General features: G+C 35.4%; 1 protein-coding gene across 4 annotated transcripts in view; it reads left to right on the forward strand.

Annotated features, from left to right (window-relative positions):
• The window catches only part of TDRD3 (tudor domain containing 3), a 184,473-nt gene that overhangs the window by 41,618 nt on the left and 123,604 nt on the right, over window positions 1-19,251 (forward strand). For all 4 annotated transcript variants that reach the window (XM_037038695.1, XM_037038694.1, XM_037038696.1 and 1 more), the window contains exon 2: window positions 16,454-16,538. In XM_037038695.1, coding sequence (XP_036894590.1) covers window positions 16,454-16,538 — 85 coding nt within the window. The remainder of the gene's footprint in view (window positions 1-16,453; window positions 16,539-19,251) is intronic.

Here is a 19,251-nt window from a genome sequence, read left to right on the forward strand (position 1 = left end):
AGAGATCATTTGGTTTCTCTAAAGCAAAGCCCTGTTTTTCTTTAAATCCTGCCGTTCCACACCTCTTGCTCCTCCCTTCCCCTTGCCCCTCCCCCCTCCTCTTCTTCCTCCCTTTTCTTTCTTAAATGTGGGCAAATACCTAGTTGTCAGAGTTTGAGTGTATGCCCTTGATCAATGGAGGCTGAGAGAATGTTGACCATTTTTTTTCTTTGCCTATTTCCCCTTCTTACTCCTCTTTCCCCCTACCCTCTTTGGTTTCATATATAATCCCACCCTCTCTCCATACTTCATTCCGCTAAAAGTAGACATTTGAAAAGTTTTGCCTTAGCAGGTGTGTCTCAGTTGGTTGGCGGATCCTCCTGTAAACCAAAAAGTAATGGGTTCAATTTTCTGTCAGGGCACATGCCTGCGTCATGGGTTTGGTCCCTGACCTGGGCATGTACAGAGGCAACTGATCGATGTTTATCTCATGTGATGTTTCTCTCCCCCTCTTTTCTTCCCTTCCCTTCTCTCTACAAAATAAATAAATAGAAATAAAGTTTCAAAAAAATTTACCCCAGTGACAGCGAAAGCCGCAAACTGAATTTCCATATGACCTGAAGACAGCCTCCCAGACAGTCACATGAGTGAAGCACAGAAGTGTCGAGGGCGTCTGAGTTCCACTCTGGGTAAAGGAATTGATGATGGACATGCACCAGGGCGGACCCTCATGTTTTGGAATTTGCCCACAAAGCGAGACAAGCTGAATGAAAGATACTTCCTCAGTCTTTCTTGCAGGCTTAATTTTATTTATTTTTCAATGCTTATTTATTAAATTCTTCTCAGGTCCCCTCTATGTGTCGGGCATTGGAATAAGCACTCTATATATGTTATGATATTTATAGTTCATTGAAGAAGGCATTGTTATCTTAATTTTGCAAATAATAAACAGAGGCCCAGAGAAATCGACTAGTTCATTTTAGAAATTATTTCATTACTTTGCCCTTTCACAAAATGCATTCAATTTGTTCTTACCTAGAGGAACTCTGAAGTGGACAGGTCAGGTCATCTGTACAAGTAACCAAATAGAGTGATAAATAGTGACTGAGAAACATTCAGTTGAACCCTAATCCTGGATGAAGGAAGGCAACAGAGGAGGAAACTTTTGAGTTGCATCTTGAGGAATGAATAGGAATTTTTGGAGATGGTGGGGTGAAGGAAGGGGAAAAGTAAAAGAAAGTGTAAAGGTGAGTGCATCGTTTTGGAGTAGTTGATAACTTAAGTGTGATTTAAGTTCACTTGTTTGTGAGGGCACAGTGGTGACCGACACACAAGTCTACTGAACATCAGCGGCCTGCAGGACATCTTCACTTGGTGGTCTTGCAGACGTAGCATGTCAGGCTGGCCCTAATCTGAATTTGCCATTTCTCCCCTGAACTGCCCCTCACTAATGTCTCACAATCCATCCTCACTTGCCCTCATTGCCCTTGAGTCACCAGGTACTATAGATTTTTATCTCTCAATGCCTCTTGCCTGTTTCTGCTTATTTATACTTTTCTCATCACTTCAATACAGGGCATTGTCATCTCTGATTTGGATTGATGTAGTAGGCTCCTAATCATTTTCTCAGCCTCCAAAATTGCTTCCTTCCTGTTTGGTTTTCTGTTGTATGCAGCCAGAACCTTCTCTGGTTGATCCTGACATGGTGGTTAAAGTAAAGAAAGAGGTCTGAGGAAAGGGTTATTTTGTAAAAACAGAGCTTCTCTCAATATCATCTTGAGTGTTCAGATTCAAGTTTCACAGTGGCATGATGAGACACTTTCAAGGAAATGGTTGAAGAAACTGGGAAAAAGGATCAGCAGGCCTGGAAAGGTAACTGCATGTTATGACTTTAGAAGTCTTTAATGACTCGGACTCAGATGGGACATTAAAGATCATGTCTTACAGCTCAAACTTTATATTTGAACCTGAAGCGCAGAAGTGTACGTTTTTTCTTCTAATCATCTCAGGTCACACTGTTAGGACAAAATCCAGGTTCCAGATTCTGAGCATCTTTTTACTCTGTGTTTAAATGTGGCTACTGAGAGTATGAACTGGAAGTAGACCCCTGAAGTCAACATGCCAGCTCTGTCATTTGCAAGCTGTGTCCCTGAGCAAGTTAATTAAGCACTTTGTGCTTGAGGCGCCTCATCTGTGAAATGCATAATAATAGTACCTACCTCATAAAATTGTAAGTTAATATACAGGAAGTACTTAGACTAGTGTCTAGCACATAGTAAGAAGCATTATCTGCTTATTATTACTCTAAGATACCCTGATTTCAGTCCTATGTGTGTTCTAATTAATACAAAATGTTACTTAATTCTGGCATTTTACAATACAGAGAAATAGCCATAGTGCTTACAGCATGTTCTTCAAGTAGTACAGGGTTAAATTATGCCAGTGATTTTAAACTGATGTGCCATAAGAATTCTTAAAACATGCAATACCTGTTTGGTCAAGGGCACTGACCTCATTTCCCTCAGATTGTCAAATTTAAAAAGTGACAACAGGTAACTCAGCAATAACCATCCAGTGTGCATGAATCAAAATTATACCTGTTTTTGTCAGATCTGAAAAAATATATTAGTGTGCCACAGAATTTTAGTAATTAGTTTATGTGTGCCATGAGATGAAAAAGGTTGAACATTGCTGGATTAGAAATCTGATATTGGTGAAGGATATGGCTTGACTTCTTTGTGAAAGCAGAGTGCTGAAAAGCTGCGTTGGGATTTGGATAGCTGGTGTTTGGATAAGCTCTTCTGCGACTCATTCCCACAAAGCAGCCATTCAGCAGATGTTCTTCAAATTTGTGATTTAGTAAAATTTAACATCACTCTTTTGAGGCTTTTTGGGCTACTTAAAAATAGTGTTAAATCCTCAAATACTAATATGAAATATATTCTGCATGTGTTAAGTGGGAAAGTAGCCTCCCTTGTCTAATCAACTCAGTATTTAAAAAAATAGAAAACAGATTATTTATTGTAGGACTCCTTAGAGCATTCTTCTTGTCTTATTTAAGCTTGTCTTGTAACTTTTTAAAAGAGCAATATGATGTATGGTCAAGCTTACTTGGTCTTGAGATTGGTTGTTTTGGCAGATGGAAATCTGCTAGAATTTATAAAATAATAATCGTGTGCCTTAGACTTGCATTAATAAGTAATTCTTTTAGTAAGGCAAAAGTTGTAAGAAGTTCATAAGTGTCAAAGAGGAAAACTTCCAGTTGAGAAAGGTATAAAATTGGTAAGTGATACCTTTCTTACTTTTTACAGACTTTATAATTCTGTATACCAGCTTAACATTGCAGTTATAGATATATTGCAGTTATATTACTGATGCTACAGTTTGGACTTAGATATGCCTTTTACTAGTATAACTTACATACGTATTTCACAGCTCTGGACTTTTTACAATCATGCAAGGCTTGTCATTCACAGAAATGATGGATAGTTCGATTGCCAATGAGAAGGAAAACAGGATTACACTTTGGTGTCCTAGTTGCAGAGTTGTGTTCTTTCAAACCTCAGCCCATCATACCATTTCCTCTTAAGAGCCTGCTCTGGTCTTTCTCTGCAGACTTAATTGCCTGCTTCGTCTTATTCACACAGGGTACATTAGAACAGTTTTGCATCTTTTCATTCTAGCTTCTTGTTTTCATGTCTTCCAGTTCATTGGACCTTTGATTTCTTAAAGGTGGGTCTGAACTTTTAACTTTGCATTATCTTGTGTCAAATAATTTCCCAAATACAATTTTGCTGAGAGGAGGAGAAAAAAATTCATGAGACCAAATTACCTTTAAGGAGACTTAAATTTTTTGTTTATGTTTTTGCCCTGTGAAAGGCCAAATTTTTGTAACCTAATTGATATACGATTGCTATTACAAACACTAGAATGTATATCTGTATATTGTATCTATGTCCATCGGCAATGAAATGTCAGATTTTTTGACACTTCAAATAAAGTAAGAAGGTTTGAGTCATTATTTAAAACTACCTGCACAGCCCTGCCTGGTGTAGCTCAGTGGATTGAGTGCAGGCCTATTAACCAAAGGGTTGCTTATTTGATTCCCAGTCAGGGCACATGCCTGGGTTGTGGGCCAGGTCCCCAGTACGGGGAGTGCAAGAGGCAACTGCACATTGATGTTTCTCTCCCTCTTTCTCCTCCTTTCTCTCTTTCTAAAAATAAATTAAATCTTTAATAAAATAAAATAAAATGGAATTGACAGCATGGAATAAACACAGAATAGAAAGATTTATTTTACATGAAATAGTACATTTTACATGAAGTAGTGCATTATATATATATTTTTTTAAGATTGTGTTTATTTTGAAAGAGAGGGGAAGAGAGGTAGAAAGAGAGGGAGAGAAACATCGGTGAGAGAGAGAAGTAGCACTTGGTTGCCTCTTGCACACAACTCTGGGACTGAACCAACTCAGGGATATACCTTGTGGGGAGACAGTTTGGGGATGCTCTTTGAGGGTCCTTTCTTTATAAGATTCCCCCGTACACTTCAGTGCTGCTGGTTTCTCCACTTCCCTTTTCCACAAATCAGAAAGATTGTGGCTATATCCTTCTGTAACTTGCTGCCATGTCAACCTTTTGGACTGCACTTTTTCCTAGGCAAAAAGCCCCAGGGACCAGAAGTTACTTGTAGCTCTCTGTCTTACCTGAGTGAGCATGTATTCCCCACCAGTGTTTTCTGCTCATTCTCTAGAAGCTTTAGTGGCTTTTTGCGTTTTGTCCTGATGTTTAGTTGTTTTCTGAAGCGGGGTGAGGGGGATGGACAGTTTAAAGGTGTTGTAATGTATCCATTAGGGTCTTCATCACACCTATAACTAGTATCTTAGAGATCACATATTGATTCCTCTCTTTTTAAATGGGGATAATAACATATACACACATCAAATATGTATGGGAATCACAGGAGCCAGGTAAGTAAACTTCAACACATGACTCAGAGAGCGTAGGAAAGGATGGTGCCATTTATCTGTAGTCTTAATCAGTCATTGAAAGTGTTTTGTTAATTGTAAAGCTCTTTAGGTATATTTGTTTATCAGTTAAAATTTCTTAAAATAAGATATTACTTAAAAATAATCATTTCATTAAAACATTTAAATTATCCAAAAGCACAAAATAATTTATAATTTTAGAATTTAAAGTTCTTTTTTTCCATTTTAACATGTACAGGGTGGCACAAAAGTAGGTTACATGATTATGATTACATGAAACGGTTTATTCTTGTATTATTTTATTATTATATTTTTCATAGAAACAACTATAAATCTACTTTTGCCCCACCCAGTATATATGTTTGACATAGAAGTTTGCCATGACATATTATTAAATGAAAACATATATTGCAGAATATTTTGTACAAAATGAGTCTATTTTTTACTTTTTTGTAACATTCTGAAATAATTTCAAACTTAAAGAAAATTGCAAGAATAGTACAAAGAACTTCTGTATATACCTTTCATCTCAACTCACCAATTGTTAACATTTTACCAGATTTGCTTTGCTTTTTTATTCTTACCCTCTTATTCTCCCTCTTTCTTTGTTCTCTTTCTGTACATAATTTCTTCTGAACCATTTGAGAGTAACTTGCTTATATCATGCCTCTTTTACCCCTAAATACTTATGTATAAAATGAGTCTGTTTTTATAAATATATTTCCTTCCAAATTCCACTCCTACCTATGTGTGTGTATATATTACAAGGATATACTTAAGATTGCTAATACTGTTATTTTTTGGAAGAAGCATTGGGCAGGGACCACTATCAAGTTTTAATTATACATCTGAACAGTTTGTGTTTTATTATTTATAGCCTAAACACACCAAACAAATTCACCGGGAAGATTCATTCAGGAAGAGTTAATGAATCAAGGCATTTAAATTTAATAGAAAGTATTCTTTTTTGTTGATTCTTACCTAAAGATGACCTTGCAAAAATTGTTTTTTATTTAAATGAATCAATACTTTATAAATAATTACTTAAATTCACAATAGGTATGTTTATTTTCTGTGGCTGCTGTCGCAAATTACCACAAACTGGGTGGCTTAAAACAACAGAAATGTGCTCTCTCAGTTCTGGAGGCCAGAAGTCCGAGGTGAAGGTTGGGCAGAGTGTGCTTCTGCCCAGAAGGGCCAGGGGAGAATCAGTTGCTTGCCACTTACAGCTTCTGGCGGTTTCTGGCATTCCTTGGTTTGAGATCTCATTACTCTAATATCTGCCTTCGTCTTCACATGGACTATCTCTCTGTGCCTCTCTCTTATAAGGACACTTGTCATTGGATTTAGGGCCTAGCTGGATTCCTAACTTAATTTTATCCGTTAAGACCATTTTTCCAAATAAAGTAACATTCACAGGTTCCGGAGATTAGGACATTTGAGTACTACTGCAGAGAGGTGTCCTTACCAAAGAGGGTTTGTCTACCTGCTGCCACAAAAGCCAAACTCCTGAGGCAGTGGGTGGTGAAAAAGGAAAGAGGTTTTATTCAGATACTCCACAATCTGGGAGAAGGCAGACTCCCTGTCTCAAAGCTCATCTCTTCTGCAAAACCCAGACACAGTCCAGCTGTCCTCAGCAAGACCGAAACAAAAGCCAGTGCTCAGAGTTCCTGCTCCATTTTTAAGTACCATGCTTTGGAGCCTGCAGGCCACTGCTAAGTAGTTACCCAGATAGCTTAGCTATTTCTAGCTGCTGCCCATTTCAGGCTCCTTCCTGAAGGCTATGGGAATGTGGCTGCTAAAGCTGCATGGTCGAGCTCTACCAGGAAACAGCTGCGGTGGGCAAGAGTGGGGAGAGCAGGGGGGTTGTGGCGGGGGGAGGGGCGGAGAGAGACTGACTGACTCCCTCCTGGAGGCCAAGGGCCATGAGCCTTCTAAGGCCATGGGGCCAGTGGAGAGAACAGGCAAAAACACCTTGCGAGCGCAAGCCCTGAGTCAGAACACAGAGCATGAGAGCATTTCTTGGTCCCTTCAGGACAGACTAGGTACTTTCTCAAAATGACAAATCAGTCTCCCAGGTACTCATGCACTTGGGTGGGTCTCCCTCCCAGCCAATCCCTTCTTTCCTCAGGCTAGACCAACAGACAGGCCTTTTATATCCAGCAGCTCCCCTTGTGCCATTTTGACTTCTGTGGGTCCTGCACCCACCTTCCCCTAATCCTAGCCCAGCCTTGTACCAGGGGGTTAAGGCAGAAGGGCTTTTCGTCAGCTCAGTTTAGAGCCTCCCTCTGCCACTATCTGGCCAATGGGTGGAGACTTCCTGGGCTCTGACAGTCTACTGGTAACAGTATGTGTATATGCTTAAATTAGGTGTTATGCGCTAAAAAATTAAAACCTTAAAATTTATTTAGAGCACTTCAGTTTCAAGAATGTAATTAATGCCAAGCATTTTGTATTTAAGATGCATTTTAAAGAAATGAAAATTAGAAGTATTCATATTTTTGTCTCATTTAATATTTACTCATTTAATTTAGTAGCATATTTAAGTGACTACTCTTTGATTTTTACATCTCATTTTCACTTCTTTTTAATTTATGGAGAATTGTTGTTATTAGATGGTACAATATATGATTATACTAGCAACAAATAAGCATTTGGTATAATTGGCTATGATAATTAACATAGATTTTCTTTTTAAAGTTTTGAATGAATGGCATTAGTTTAGATTAGAATCATATAAAATGTCTAATTTAAAAATTAAATATTACAATTATAATTCTCTGTGCTGTAGAATTTAAAAGTTATCACTTACCAGCTGTTTCTTGACATTATTTTAAATGTTGACAGAAATGGTAGGCTAGGCAAAAATGATGGCAATGTGTTTTCCATTGGAAATTCTGTTTGGGGCAGAAACAGTTGCATATCCTCATGGAATAATTGATTTTCTTATTGTTAAAAACTATATATCCATCCATCATTGTAAAATTGGAAGATATGAATGAATTAAATAATAACATTTTTTTAAATCTTGTTAGAATTTTTCCTTTAGTTCTTAGTGAATTTCAGGTGATTATTATTAGTGTGTTAGAAATAAGTAGTTCAGTCTTCCTGTAATGGTGTGTGCACACTTTCGACTATTAGCTGTAGCCTTTAAGGAAATTTATTGTCAAGCAAATTTCATTCTTTTGCTTTCTTTTTAGAACCTAGAAGACATCTTTGGGTATCATTATGTTTTGACAATGTCTTGCAGAATAAACACCAAGGTGTAAGAAGGAATGTGAAACTAGTATTTATTTAGCATCTACTTTTTACCAGACATGTGTTGTAAGTACTTCATTTCTTCTTAAAAGCGTAGATCAGGTGACAGTCTCTCCAAGTTATTTATAAAAATACATTCTAATTTTTGTTATGCTATTCACAGTTTTAAATAGCATTTCTTAAGTAAACTTCTGAGTATGGGCTCCCCTGGGATTGACCTTGAGAGTCTTCAGCGTGGACTCTGCAGGGATGGGTGCTGTGCTGCGGTGGTCAGTGCACAGGGAGGGCGTCAGATCCCAGTGAGCCCGTCCACCTGCCGTGTGGTTTTACGGCCATCACCTTTGTGCTGCAGGAAAGATGACCGAGATACCNAGGTGACAGTCTCTCCAAGTTATTTATAAAAATACATTCTAATTTTTGTTATGCTATTCACAGTTTTAAATAGCATTTCTTAAGTAAACTTCTGAGTATGGGCTCCCCTGGGATTGACCTTGAGAGTCTTCAGCGTGGACTCTGCAGGGACGGGTGCTGTGCTGCGGTGGTCAGTGCACAGGGAGGGCGTCAGATCCCAGTGAGCCTGTCCACCTGCCGTGTGGTTTTACGGCCATCACCTTTGTGCTGCAGGAAAGATGACCGAGATACCAAATAAGCTTACATTTTGCAGTTTGAGTTATTAAAAATAACCTCAGCTCTGCTTCTGTAATAATCTATGAAAATGTTGAATTAGACTAGGACATAAATTATAATCTCCAATGAAAGTGAAAATATCTAGGACTTCATTTTATACTTTTAAGTGTATCTGAAGGTATGGCTTACAAAAATGAATAATAACATAGGTAGGTGCCCATTGCCACTGTAGTTTGTAACATTTCAATATGGAATTTCAAAGGAGTTTACAAATATTTGCTCTGCTGTTACTTTTTTTTTTTTTACAAAATAAATATTCTAGGAATAATGTCTTCATGGGTCGGTTTATGTCTGGGCAAAAGCTTTTAATATCTGAAAATGAATCATAAATCGAAGTTATAATTTATTGCCACCTATCTTCTTGTAGTTATTATCTCAAGTTGTCATGCTTATTTATGTTGATGTCAGAGAAAAAAGCAACTAATGAATAATGTTGAAAATACTCTTTGTAGCTGTTTCACTGCAAATAAGCATTAGTCTCTAATAACTTATGTGTACTTTTATAAGTCTCTATTTCCAAAGAATGAATGTAGGAGAAAATAAGAGAGAAAGTTGTCTTTTGATATACTTCAATTTTTTTCCTTGTGAGGAGATATTTCTTGAATACTTACTGAGTGTCTTTAAACACCGAGTGATCTTTATAGCAAAAACAAATTCTAAAACTAAAATAGCCTACTTTATTTTTTTTTTGCTGTCTCTACTTCTCAACAACAACAACAACAAACAATAGATGTTAGAAACCTTTATTTTAAAAGCTAGTTTAGTCCATCTTTGAAGTCTTAGTTTCCAATAGCAGTGATGGTATTTTACTTGTGAAACAAGGTTGTCATCTAGTGGTGTTTTCAAGTAGTGCATCGTTTAGAATTGGCTAATAAACCAGCATTTTAAAGGAAGTGCTAAACAAAAAAAATGTTTCAATTTTTCAGAATTTAAACGCTTTAAAATATTTTAAATTTTATGTAACTTTACAAAGGGTTTTCCCTAGTACTTTCTCTAATTTCCATCTTTTAATCATTAATGTTAGGCCAAAAACATTTTGACTGGCCACTGAAATGTTGAAGTTTGAGTGAGTACTGTGAATGTTAATCGTGACGTATACCAAGGCATTTCGTAAGTCTTCACATCTCTATAAGCTGCTAATTTAGAAAAAATAATGTTTCTGTAGTAATAAGTAAAAACTTTTTTACTTTTTTGCATATTCATCCTTTTAGTTTTTATGCATAATAATTTTTCGAAATGTTAGCTTCTAAAATGTTAAGATTTTCATGATTTCTTTGCCTTTAGTGTTTTTTAATTTTTTTTATATAATAATGTGAAAACTTAGTCTAGAACAAATGTAAATAAATTTTATGGTGTGTGTGTAAGTATGTGTGTGGGAAAATTTAATATAGGTTAGCTAAATAGCAAAAATAATATACATTTGTACATGCAAAGAAATTATAAATAAAAACTGAATAATGCATTTTAAAAGAATTTAGTTTGAATAAATTATTTATTGAAAACAGTTTAAGATCAACGCTAAATGTTTTTCTTAGCTATACTTTAAATAATAGGTAGTTTTATTCATATGATTGATTTATATATAAGTCATGGAGAAAATTAAATTTTAACCTAGAGTTGATTCATATCTCTATTGTAAGTGTTGGAATAAAGATTGTGGTATTCATTTTGGTGTTGTGTAGGTGGCCACTTTGCCTAAAGAAGGAAAGAAAATGGTACTGATAGGAGAGGTACTTAGTTGTTAAGGGAAATGAAATAAAAGACCTCTTTTTTCATATTTTACCATTTGTGTGCCGTGGTCCTCCTTCTTCTGAATTACTTTTTGTAGAATTCTGATCCTCCTATTTTCTGTGCTTAATAGAGATTTAGGCATGGAATTCAATGGATTCATTCAACTTACTGCTGGTATACCAATTTATATTTTTCTTGGTGATTTCTTTATCCTCTAATGTATCTGTAAACCGTAATGCATATATTGATTTCGTCTGTACCGTTATTAGAAGATTTTTTGTCCAAATCTTAGTAGCCTTGTTATCTTACTAATCTTGTTAAAACAGCTTAATATTGTATTTTCCCAAATTGTATTCATTAATAAAAATTTATAAGCCACTTTCTTTTCCCTAAGAGAAGGAAGTTAGCAAGTTATTTCAGTATCTGTGCCTAGGTATGAGAATAATAGCAAAACTGAATTTGGGGGCAGGTTTATTATAGTCCATTTACACTGTGGGGATGGGAACAGGATAGGGAGAGTGAATTATTCAGGTCATTTTAAAAAGTTTTGATGTCTCAGGAATTTGCAATAGGTTGCCAACTTTCATACTTGCTAAGATTAAGGATACCATTTTATATAAGCAATTTTTTGATTATCTGTTATGTTTTGTTCTCTCTTGTCCCCATATCAACTGGGGTAATTGAGAGTTAGTTATCTTTATTTTCTTTGTGTTTAAGAAGGAATTCATTTATCTAGTTTGCATGTTAGTATTTGGATAATATATGTGGGACAGTAATCTCAATGTAATAACAAATAATCATGTATAGATCAGGGACCCCCAAACCAGGAGACCATTTGGTTTGTGTTAATTCAGATAACATTAAGACTACCATGTACCAGTTGTTGTCCAGATACCGTCTTCATTTTTTGATTGCCTCACTGTCCATTTGGGAAGAATGTTTTCACTCTTTTTTTCCCCCCCGTTGGCATTTTAAAGAATTCTTAGTTGTCTTCAGCTTAATTTGTATATGCATTAATAGATTTCTTTTTCTGTCTTTGATTACTTTAGGGATTCAGGTCTCAGTGCAGACTTGAATGGACACCATTGCTTGGGTGGTGGAGGTGGGAGGAGCATAAAACTTTGGTATCTGCTTTTTAGTGTTTCTAGTGAATTAGAATGAAATTTCTTTCATTTTTTTTATATCTAGAAGTCTGAGAAAAGGGTGAAACCTATATATTTCTAGTTTATAAAATATTTAGGCCAAACTAAATGATTCGACACCTTTTAGTCTGATGTAGATGACTTTGATAAGAACATTTTTTACATGCACAGTTATGTTCACTGCTCTCCAGGAATCATACAGAGTGACCTGAAGACATAGTTCTTTTCCTCTTTTGCTTGCAAAGAAGGTCAGCTATGAATAGTATATCATTAGAGAGATACTTAATGGCACAACCCTGGTGTCAAAGACAACTTGGAAATATACCAGAGCAAACGATCAGATACATTTCATAAACATATGATTAGTAAGTACAAAGTGTGTGTGCCACATCCAGGCTTGTACATCACTTTATAAAAACAAACACCTTTAAGAAGTGAGGAGATCTGACAGTAGCTGCTTTACCTGTCCTACAGTCAGCTGGAGCTGAGTTATGGCCGCTGCCTTTAGATGGGCCAGGCACTCTTCATTTTGTCTTGATCCTCCTCGTTATGTAAGACTCAAGATTTTACCTGCTCTTAGAGGGGTGGATAAAAGGAAAATTGACTCTCTTTTCTCTTACTGATATTTAGAGGTGGTAATGATGATCCACTATGCGGATCAAATAAATGAGATTCAGATGATAGTATTTGTTTTTATGACAGTTTTGTGTCAGTTGAGATGATTGAACTATAGTTTGGGCATGTCTGCCTTACATGCCCACGTGACTTCCGCACAGGCGTTGTGGTAGTGGCGCCTGGGCTATGTGGCCCTTCTTATGGAGTAAGTATTCATTATCTGTAATAGGGAACCTCCTCTTGCCCAAATTGGTGGATAGTAATTAATTTTAAAGCTTTTCCTTCAGAAGTAAAAAGAGTTGCTTAGGATTACAAATTTAGTGATTTTGAGTAAGACAGAATTTTAACCTGTATGAAAAAGGAAGTACTTTCTAAAATCTTATTTTAAAAACTTGAGTGCTTACTAAATTGTGATTTTTAAATGCCATTATTTGAAGGTAAATTAGTGAGAAATGTTAATCTATTCTGTGTCATACAGAAATGTAGCCATTTCATGTCCTGCTTGTCAATAAATTGTATTCTGATGTATTGTTAGTTCATAATAGTAATGAGTGGTTTTATAATGTTAATTTTTCAAAATCTCCACTAGGGAGGGAAAATCCAGTGTGTTTTACTGGCTGTTTTAGTAAGCAAGAGCCCTGTGGGGTTCATTTCTTCTTTAGGGTCCATGCCCTGAGTTTTATAAATTCAGAGATGACACATGGGGTCATGCCTGCTCCCGTTTTCCATTCCTTTGTTTCTCAGTGACCTCATGAGGCTGGTGAATGTTGTGTTGTTTTGTTCTTTCAGTTACTGTGCTACTGTGGTACATTTTAAAGCCAATTTGGGCATTTGACTTACTTTTATCACTTGTTTGATTCATTGATAATGTTAGAGTTTTAAATGTTTACAAAAACAAAATGATTTTTTTGTAAATCTAAGTTGTGGTTAATTTAGATTCATTCCTTCTGAGAAAATGGTGCAGTGGATACAGGAGGATCACCAGTATTAGTGGGAGAGCTGTGAGTGGTTCTCCTGATTCTTGATGCTGATGGAGTAAAGCTGTGAGGCTCAAGTCCTTTGGGTTTTCAAAACATCAAGGATGAGTAAGGGAGACTTGTAAAACTTGCAAATTGAGACTGAGCTACATGGAGGGTGAGATTTCCTTCTACCCCTTATGGTTGCTGCCTTGACAGTACTTTTAGATTTTCCCTTTTTATATCTTATAGAGATTGGTATTTTTATTGTTATAACAATTTTTGAATTTCTAATTTTCAGTATTAGTTCACCAATATTTTACTATGAATCTATATCTATTCTTTTAAAATATATTTAGGTGCTTACTGTGAAGTTGCCTAGTTGTGCTTTTTTGTGTGTGTTGGTGAAGCATCTAGTTGATCAAGGAACTGATTTGGATAGATGTTGACTTATGTTTATGAGCAACTCACATTTCTAATATTAGCATTAGTTATTGATAAATAAAAACGGTGTGTTGTAAATAAAAACTGTGAGCATGGCCAGAGCTTCGGTAGGGAGGTGAGGATGGGGGAAATGGAAATCTGTAATAGTGGAAGCAATAAAAATTAAAAAATAACAACAATAAAAATAAATTTAAAAGTGGTGTGTTGTAATGAAAAAACTACTGAACTGAGAGTCAGAAGGCATTCTTGTTTTTACTTCGTATCACTTAAGTTCGTATTTTGGGGCAAGTTTAATGAACAACTTTGGGCCTTTTATATAGCTGTAAAATAGAAGAGGTGAACTTGATTATTTTAATGATCTATTCCAGTTCATCTGACATCCTATAATCTTTTAATGCTGAAGAGTTGCCTTTCTAGAAAACAAAGTATTTTGTTAGTGATTCTTTGTTATTTCTCCATTGTGTAGGAATTTGAAAGTTGCATTTTTGTAATAAATCAATTAGTATTTAATATCACCTCTATTCTGTTGTGTACTGACGATTTCCGAAATTGGCCTCAACCTATACTTAGCTCTCATTTCTTCCCCATTTCCCAACCAGAATGTTCTAGCTTATTACCTCTAGAAAATGCTTCACACTTTTTTACTTGCATATTTTTGTTCATACCATTCCCTTTTATGTAGTCTTTCTCATTCCACAGCCACTTTGAGTCCCTGTAACATTTTTTAAAATCCTCACCCAAGAACATATTTATTGATTTGAGAGACAGAGGGCGCAGGGGCGAGAGAGGGGAGAAAGAGAGAAACATGGATGTGAGAGAGAAACAGTGACTGGTTGCCTCCCATACACACCCCACGTGGGGATCAGACACACAACCTAGGTATGTGCTCTGAACAGGGATTGCGTCTGAGACCTTTTGGGTGTGTGGGACAGCACTCCAACCATCTAAGCCACTTGACCAGGACTTCAACATTTTGTTCATAATTATTTTGGCTTTGTGTGATAGCTGTTTATCACACAATGTACATGTATTTGTATTGTGTTTATGTATTATGTTATGCTGTATATGAGACTGTGAACTCCTTAAAGGAAGGTGGTTCATTTCCATCATTTTATAATCTTATTACTGAATCATAATATTTTTCGCATAAAAAGGACTTTATTAATATTTGTAGAACTGAATATATAAGATAATTAATGAGAGATACAGTCAATGGCTATGAGCAGTGCAAAATTAACAATTAACAGGATAATAAGGAAATTTACTTAGCAATTTTGAATTAAAGTATGTTTTAACCTTTTATGCTAACTGGAAACATTTGTATTTCATCGTCCTTTGTGTTCTATTATAACTGCCTCCCATTCATTTGTTCTTACAGGTTTACCTATATACTTAACACTTGTATATGTTTTTTTCTCTGTAACCCACTTGCTTTCATTCATCATTATAGTTTAGTCTTCCATGGTCTTAAACTTTTAATAGTATCTAATTTTGTTAAACACATTCTTTCTTTGATTTGTATGTGTACTTTCCTGACTTTATGTCCTTGATTTTGTTCATGGGCTTTTCACCTTTAATCTACTGGTGTTCTTTTACACTCTTCAATTTACATGTCTTTTCTCTTGCTCTTTTTACTTTAGAGAACTCATTCATTCTGTTTCCTAAGGCACAAGCCCTTTGGTTGCTGTCTCCAAGTAGAGTTTAGTTGACAAGTATCTTAGAATCAGTCTAATGTTGGGGCTTGAGGGTGGAACTGCTGACTCAGGAGTGAGCTTGGGCCAGCTGTCAGCCTGGTGCTCCTCTGTCTAATGGGAGGATGTCCGCATTGGCAATGCTAGCTAGCACTCGCCCTTTGGTTAAAGGAGTTGATACTTATTACAAAACATGTCAGATGCTAAGGGCTTTTTTATAGATGAAATTTGGGGGGGGGGGATGAAACCTGAATTGTAGAATTTGTCAAAGAATTTCAAAATGGCTGTGTTGTGCTTAATGAATGGGTTAGAGATGATCCCCCCTCCCTCAGATTCAGTAATCTTGAACTAATTATTGCCTGTGACAAATATATGGTTAGTTTAGACTGTTTAAAAGAACAAAGGGCAATAAAATGATGAGTAAACTGAAAAGATACAGGAAGCGTAAAACTTATAAGGTAAAGAGTTGCCTATCTTTCTGCCACTTGCAGTCAGTTGAAGGCTTTAGGGGAACATTGTGGTTAAGGAAGGGGACTTGTGAAGATAATTTGAGAAAGTAGCACAGAGGAAATTTCTGTTGGACTAAGTTTAAAATTATGTTGTCTTAGCTCTGTTTTTATAGTTCATCTCAATCTCCAAGAGTTTACTCTATTACCAAATGTTTAAGTCAGAGATTATACTTGTGTAATAGTGAAGAGTAGTTTATACAGTCCTTAAGAAGTGTATTGATGTTTTAATTGTATTAACAAAATATCCTTTTAAGGATACAAAAGAGGAAAAATAATGCACTCTCCATTCTGTTCTATCAGATATAGTAAATAATCAGGGAATATCAAGGACTTTTCCCCTAGTATTTTTAGAAGCATTTCATAGTAGAGAACAAAATTGCATGTTACCTTAAAAAATAATTTTGGTTAATTTTGATTTTAGAAAATATTAAGCCATTTATTTTGTTTCAACAGGTATCTTTCAAATGAAGGTGTTGAAGCTTGCACAAGTTCTCCTGACAAAGTCGATGTAAATGACATCATCCTGATTGCTCTCAATGTAGGTTTAATTTATTAACATTTTTAATCTGGAAGCTATATTCATGAAAAATGTTTTATAGAATAAACTGGATTTTATGAGTAATATGGAATAATAAAGACTTCTTTTTAGTGTCCATTTTAAGTTAACAGTGATGTTTATTGAAATTGCTAATCTCATATCACCAAATTATTAGAAATATATGTTTATTTTAATAATTATTACATGGCATACAATGAAAAGGGGAAACATGTAATTAAAACTTATTTTTGAAACCCAGTGATCAGTTATATAATTTCATAGCATTTACATTATTTGTATAATAGCAATAAAAACTGATCATATTTATTAAAACAAACTGCCACTAAATTAACATAGGAACTCAAGTTATAGCTTTTTGACAATTGTATTTATTATTTCAAAATAACATTTTCTGTTGATAAAAGTAACACATATTAAAGAAGACCTCATAAACAGAAAATAAAAAATTTAAGCTATTTATAATTACTGTTAATGTTTTGATATGTATTTCTTTCCAGTCTTTCTCCCTCTACCCATCTGAATAGCTGCATCTTTTCTATAATTGGGATTGGTTTTTGGATTTTTTTTTGAAGAGTTATAAAAATTATTTTAAATATGCATATAAGTAAACGAATATTGTTTTTTCTTTTTCTTTTTTAAATCATTACTTGAGAATATACTTATTGATTTTAGAGAGAGGAAGGGAGAGAGAGAGAACATTGATGTTGGAGAGAAATATTGATTGGTTGCTTCCCATATGCACCCTGCGGGAGTAGAAACAGCAACCTAGGTGTATGCACTGATTGGGAATGGAACCCGCAGCCTGTTGGTGTCTGTGACAAGGCCCAGCCAACTGAGCCATCTGGCCAGGGCACAAATATTCTTTTTATGATCTTGTAGTTACATCAGTGGGAATTTTCGTGTTGCCTCTACAATAACAATCTATCAGCCAAACTTAGATGTATGACACATAATTAAGTTTATAAGAGAATTGTTGTCTGACATAATCATCATATTACTGCAAATAGGTATAACATGAAGCAGAAATGGCAGCAAGTGATAACATTTAAAATATAAATTAATATGTATATAACTGCAGATAACTTTCTTTTCAAATTACTTATATGTATAATTGTATAATGAAATTTAAACAGATACAATTTGCTTTGAAATCTCATTTATCAGCTTCTTTGAATTTTATCAATAAAACTAATAAGGTCTTTTTTTGTTTGTGTATTTCTGAGCTAACTTTTTAATACAAGACCATAATTTGTTTTAAGTAAGTGTTAGTTAGAAAGTGTGCAGGCTGTCTATGACTACAAATGGAAATACTCCCTAGTCACTTTTATTTTCTTCAACTTGCACTCAAATTAGTGAATTCTACTTTGAAAAATGTTGTAAAGTACTCTATTTTTGTTTATTGAAAAATTCTAAACATGATAAAATGTTTGTGACAATATCTTGCTCTTTATTTTTCTTACTTGTTTACTTAGGTAAATAGCAATGACTTATTTATAATTGGGTGTGAAAATGAAATAAAACAGATCAAGATGAAGTATTTGCCCTGTGCACATGAAAAGTGGATGATAACCATCATTTTAATGAATTAAGTAGTCTTTATAATTTTCTCTGAAATATATAGTTGAATACTCCAATCTAAGTTATCATACCATATAACAGGAAAAAACCTTTTAATCAAAATGAAGTCAACAGTAAATAATGTACTTTTCAAATTTATCACCATTAAAAAATTTAGACACTTATAAGCAGCGGTCCCCACCCTTTTTGGCACCAGGGACTGGTTTCGTGGAAGACAATTTTTCCATGGACTGGAGGGGGACATTAGGCAGTAATGGCACTGTGTCCACAGACAGTGACCCCTGATTTAAAGTATTTCTGTTGAGCTCTGGCTGGTGTAGCTCAGTGGATTGAGCACAGGCCTGCGAACCACACGATCGAGGTTCGATTCCCAGTCAGGGCACATGCCTGGGTTGCGGGCCGGTTCCTAGCAGGGGACTCACGAGAGGCAACCACACATTGATGTTTCTCTCCTTCTCTCCTTCCTTTCCTCTCTAAAGATAAGTAAATAAAATCTTTAAAAAATAAATAAAGTATTCCTGTTGAATTGGTTTTCAACTTTTGAATGATTGTTGATCATTAGTTAAGAAAGACATGCATTATTGGTTCTTAATGTATATAATTTATTACATATGGGATTAATAATCTATGTACAAGCTTTCTTATGTTCCCCTTCTGTTGTTGGGGACACACTGAGCTGGTTCCTTTCACCAGCAATGAATAATGCAGTAAGATGTACACAATGTTTCTGCCCAGGGAAGTCCATTAGAGGCTGGTAGCGAAGGCTTTCTTGGACTGCTCATGAAGGCACTCACTGCCTACGTGAAACAAAATTCTAGATTCCCCCTGCATTCCAAAAAAACGTGTTCACCATAGATCGTATTGTTTATACTAGGCAGTGAACCACATTTTAGTTAGGAAATGGTTCAAGTGCAAAGTTCCTAGACGCCAGCCCAGTGCCAACCTTGCAAAAGCAGGTCCTTATGAAGAGTAGCCTCCGAGTTGGTAAGTGATTATTTTCTGTGCAGATGTTTATGTTGAAAATGAAGGTTCTTTATTTTTTTATATTGTGGAACATGGAGTAAGAATATTAAGAAATCTGACATGTTGTTTTAGTTTCAAATACATGAATTAT

The sequence above is a fragment of the Sturnira hondurensis genome, unplaced genomic scaffold, assembly GCF_014824575.4.
Source record: "Sturnira hondurensis isolate 20B ecotype Veracruz unplaced genomic scaffold, ASM1482457v3 Scaffold0024805, whole genome shotgun sequence".
In the NCBI taxonomy this organism is placed as follows: domain Eukaryota; kingdom Metazoa; phylum Chordata; class Mammalia; order Chiroptera; family Phyllostomidae; genus Sturnira; species Sturnira hondurensis.